Source organism: Penaeus chinensis, chromosome 6, assembly GCF_019202785.1.
Source record: "Penaeus chinensis breed Huanghai No. 1 chromosome 6, ASM1920278v2, whole genome shotgun sequence".
Lineage (NCBI taxonomy): Eukaryota > Metazoa > Arthropoda > Malacostraca > Decapoda > Penaeidae > Penaeus > Penaeus chinensis.
This window is the reverse complement of record NC_061824.1, coordinates 9,636,207-9,641,206: the sequence shown is the minus strand read 5'-3', so window position 1 is coordinate 9,641,206 and position 5,000 is coordinate 9,636,207. Positions and strand designations below refer to the sequence as shown.

General features: G+C 51.7%; 1 protein-coding gene across 2 annotated transcripts in view; it reads left to right on the top strand.

Moving 5' to 3' along the window:
• LOC125026712 overlaps positions 1 to 5,000 on the top strand; it is a 170,983-nt gene that overhangs the window by 74,228 nt on the left and 91,755 nt on the right. The window contains exon 1 of one of the 2 annotated variants that reach the window (XM_047615348.1): positions 2,672 to 2,898. The exons of the other annotated variant lie outside the window; for it this stretch is intronic. Within the exon in view, the coding sequence (XP_047471304.1) occupies positions 2,783 to 2,898 (116 nt within the window). The 5' untranslated portion in view covers positions 2,672 to 2,782. Of the gene's footprint in view, positions 1 to 2,671; positions 2,899 to 5,000 lie in introns of those variants that run through there. 2 annotated transcript variants of the gene reach the window in all.

The following is a 5,000-nucleotide window of genomic DNA, read 5'->3' as shown; positions in this document are numbered from 1 at the left end:
GATATTTTCGACAAACACAGTAATGCTAATCCAGGATGAGGACGCACTGAGGGCGGCAGCTGTGTACTTCTCTGACAGCACCACCCTCCCCCTTTCTCTTACTCCCTTTCTCTTACTCTACCCCCCTTTCTTTTACTTTACCCCCTTTCTCTTACTTTACCCCCTTTCTCTTACTCTACCCCCCCTTTCTCTTACTCTACCCCCCCTTTCTCTTACTCTACTCCTTTCTCTTACTTTACGCCCTTTCTCGTTTCTCTTATTCTTCCCACCACCCCTCTCTTACTCTGACCCCCCCCCCCCCATCCTCTTGCCCGGCACTGCTGAGTCCTCTTGTCCCAGTAATACCTTTTAAGAAGGTTTTCCATGAATCAGTATGTGGTACATGTGTATGTCTTTGTGCGCGAGCGAGAGAAAAGGAGAAAGAGATCGGTAGAGGCCGAGAGAAACGCAAATTACCCCTAATGAGAGCGAGTACACAGATAATTCAGGATATTCCACAGCCAAGGAGACCCGGACAAAATCGGCCGCACTCTTGCCTCTCTCGTGGCCGTCGCCGCCATGACGTCATAGCACGTAACTCTGGCACTTGCCCCCCCCCCACCACCCACCCCTTCCCTTCCTTTCCCCACCCCCTCCCTCGCATTCCCCACGCTGAGTCAGGGGAGAGTCGCCAGAGTCATTGCCTCTGCAGGGGGTCGTGCATTAGTGTTGAGCGGGCGGGATGTGTGTGTGTGTGTCTGTCTGTGTGGGATTGCACACGCACACACACACACACACACACACACACACACACACACACACACACACACACACACACACACACACACACACACACACACACACACACACACATACACACACACACATACACACACACACACACACATACACACACATTCTCTCTCTCTCTCTCTCTCTCTCTCTCTCTCTCTCTCTCTCTCTCTCTCTCTCTCTCTCTCTCTCTCTCTCTCTCTCTCTCTCTCTCTCTCTCTCTCTCTCTCTCTCTCTCTCTCTCTGTCTCTCTCTCTCTCTCTCTCTCTCTCTCTCTCTCTCTCTCTCATCCAGACGTGCACCTTCCTCCCGCGCGACCTCTCCTCTCTCTATCCGGAGGTCTTGGCTCGCGTCTTGTCGGATTCTTAGTGAATCAACCGCGGGAGGGAAGATCAAAGGTCCTCATTCTCTTGCCTGTTTGTTTACCTCTTCCCTCTTCGTTCTTTAGTTATTTTCACTTTTACAATTTGGCGTCGCTCTCTCTCTCTCTCTCTCTCTCTCTCTCTCTCTCTCTCTCTCTCTCTCTCTCTCTCTCTCTCTCTCTCTCTCTCTCTCTCTCTCTCTCAATCTCTCTCTCAATCTCTCTCTCAATCTCTCTCTCTCTCTCTCAATCTCTCTCTCTCTTAATCTCTCTCTCTCTTAATCTCTCTCTCTCTTAATCTCTCTCTCTCTTAATCTCTCTCTCTCTCTTAATCTCTCTCTCTCTCTTAATCTCTCTCTCTCTCTTAATCTCTCTCTCTCTCTTAATCTCTCTCTCTCTCTTAATCTCTCTCTCTCAATCTCTCTCTCTCTCTCTCTCTCTCTCTCTCTCTCTCTCTCTCTCTCTCTCTCTCTCTCTCTCTCTCTCTCTCTCTCTCTCTCTCAATCTGTCTCTCATTCACTCACTCACTTTTTAAATTCTTGTGTGCCTGTGTATGGAATGTATGTATATGCGGCCGTGTCTTTGATGTCTCATCTCCTGAAATACACATCTCCCTCCTCCCTTCCATCCCTCTCCCTCTCCCTCTCCCTCTCCCTCTCCCTCTCCCTCTCTCACTCAAGGCGCCGTGCAGTCTGAGAAGTCTAGCAGCGTCCACCCACTTCCCCTCTTCCCATCTCCCCTCTGTCTCCCCACCAGCGGCCAGTCTTGCTGTGGGTCTCCCCTCATCCAGACGGGCCAGCCCAACTCTCACCGCCGCCGCCGCCACACTCCACCACCAGCACCCGCGGCCCAGGGCCTCTCACTCTCACTCACTCACTCGCTGACTCGCTCGCTCCCGTAGTCGACGCTCTCCCTCACCTCTCCCCGCTCACGCCCGCCCGCCCGCCCGCCGCCGTCGCTCTGTGAATGGCAGCCGCGTACTGAAACCAACGTCACTATTAACGGGCGCTGCCATAACCTGCTGTTTCAAGGCGTAGTGTCGACCGGTTTTGTTTTGGTGTGGCAATCGCCCGTGCTTTTTGTTCGCTTTTTTGGTTGTGCGATAATCTAATTTTAAGAATGGAAGGGAAAGGGAGATGGAGAGAGGAGGAAGAGTAAGATGTTTTAACTTCGTTCTTTAGATTCCTCTACGGCCTGTGATTGAGTAGTGATATGAAAAGAGGCACGGATGCCCCCGTCCTCGCTATATTTTTCTTGAAGTATCGGGATCCACGTCTTGGAAAATCTGTGGATGACACTCTTCGACCGCAGATTCACAAATATTTTTTCACGAAGATAAGGAAGAAAATATTTTTTGGCTTAACACACACAATCTCCCTAAGTGAAGTGATACACTGAGTGCCTTTGATAAGCTGAATTGTCGAGAGGACGAGAGGACACCAACCTCACTGCCGCGACGACCGTTAGCCTCTGCTAGTGGCACCCGTGGCACAGTCAAGACCTGGCCTACTAGTGCAGAGAGAGAAAAAGAAAGAGAGTGTGAAGGATCCAGAGCTCCCGCCGTGGGGGTAGAGAGGAAAGGAGAAGAGAGGAGAGGGCCGCGGGGGTGCCTGAAGGATCAACAGGTGGCACTCCTCGCGCAGGAAGTTTATGTGGCCCTGGCCGGCCCCTCCTGCACCGCCAGGAGAGTGCCATCTGTCACTCCCGTCTCACAACTGTCCGCGCTCCATCCGCAGCCCCGCCAAGATGCGGTCCCTGTTCGATAGGTATTTGCCAGCCTCGCTTCTTGTAGGCCGGCCGGGCCTCCTGGGATTGGGAGACTGGGCTTGTGTGTCTGCGTGTGCGTGCGTGCGTGCGTGCGTGCGTGCGTGTGTGTGTGTGTGTGTGTGTGTGCGTGCGTGCGTGCGTGCGTGCGTGTGTGTGTGTGTGTGTGTGCGTGCGTGCGTGTGTGTGTGTGTGTGTGTGTGTGTGTGTGTGTGTGTGTGTGTGTGTGTGTGTGTGTGTGTATGTATGTATGTATGTATGTGTGTGTGTGTGTGTGTGTGTGTGTGTGTGTGTGTGTGTGTGTGTGTATGTGTGTGTGTGTGTGTGTGTTTGTGTGTGTGTGTGTGTGCGCGCGCATGCTTGCGTGCTTGTGCTTGGGTTTGCATGTCTATATCTGTCTCTTTGCGTCTGTCTGCCTACCTCTTATATCTAACTTTCGCTGAGAACTACAAGAACTACCATTAACTAAAACAAATCATAACATCCCTTGAAAGGCCAGCTTCCCTGCGACTGGAGGTGAATGAGCGGCCGACAGACAATGAATGATTGGACGATAGGGCTGTTCTTATTCCAATCCACATAGTTTTCTTCTGTTCCTTGGTGACGAGAATTCTTTATTATCACATTAGAATGCAAGGACGAGTTCTCAAAGGCTTCATGGCCGACCGAGGATGAGAACCTCGCCGCCTCAAGTACTTGAACCTCAGACAGTGATGGAACTGAAGTGAGCCTCAGGTTTTAAACAGGAAATTGTTCCGAGTTGATGTAACGTGACGTTGAAGCGACAGCCTCGGCGAGTGTGTTGCATGTGGCAAGGCAGGCGACGCGCGGAGCTGTGTTATGCAGATGATGATCTTCATGGCTGCTCATTTCCTGGAAGGCAGCAGCGGTTCGGACGCCGCGATAGGCGAGACGGTCTTTGCTCATCGTTTCCTGGGAATGCCAACACGGCGATGAATTGGGCCTGTTTACTCTTTCGACGTAGATCTCCTCTATTTGCTAATAGGATAAAGTGTATAGATTCTTGTGTCTTCATACAAACCTACGAGCAGCGTGTTAGGATCCTCTTAGGAGACTTGCCCCTTCCCTGCATCAAAGCGCTCTTATCTTCGATGCAGCCTCTATGCTGTGATATCGCTCGCCGCCCTTTAATGTATGGCATCCGTCACCCCACCGGATTAGCGGCAGTGAAATTTGCCATCGGCATTGATTTCGCAGTAGCGGCGGTCGGCCCGTTTCCACGCTGAGTATCAGGCTTTCCCCACGACCCGGCGCGATCAACGACGTTCGTGCGCGTGTGCGTTTGCGCGCGGGAGCTGCTGATACGTGTTTGCGTGCGTTTTTGCTCTACGTATATTTTAGTAGTAGTCGCCATCTCCTGCATAAGTGACTGCAGCATACGAGGGCCGCTGGGCTCGCCTCTTATCTGCCGGAAATTGGTGATTGTGTACATAGGGATGGTGGCGCAGGTTCGAGTAATTTATGTGTGGTGCGTATCAGTGCAGCGGCCGCGGCTGCGAGACTTGTTTAGGCTGGCCTGTGAAGTATAGCAGGGAGGGGGGAGGAGTGTGTGTGTGTGTGTGTGTGTGTGTGTGTGTGTGTGTGTGTGTGTGTGTGTGTGTGTGTGTGTGTGTGTGTGTGTGTGTGTGTGTGTGTGTGTGTGTGTGTGTGTGTGTGTGTGTGTGTGTGTGTGTGTGTGTGTGTGTGTGTGTGTGTGTGTGTGTGTGTGTGTGTGTGCGTGCGTGCGTGCGTGCGTGCGTGCGTGCGCGTGTGTACGTGCCTGCGTGCGTGCCTGCAATAGCAACTGGATACTCGAGTATTTGATCTAATCCATGCTCTTGCATTTCATCTTTCTGTGGGATTTCCAGTTCTTCATATCGTATGACTAAGAGGATTTGCAAACTGATTTCTCTAGTCGAGCTCCTCTCCGTGTGTCCGTCTCCTTTTATATCCTTTGCTTTCTATTTTTTGCGTTTCTTTCTTGGCTTTCTTTTCATTGCCCTTCGCTCTCCTCACGCTCGCTGTCCCCTCCCTCCCCACTTAAAATGTTTAATTACCTTGATCAAACTCGTAATGCTTTCCTTAGCCTCATTTCTCGGGGCGC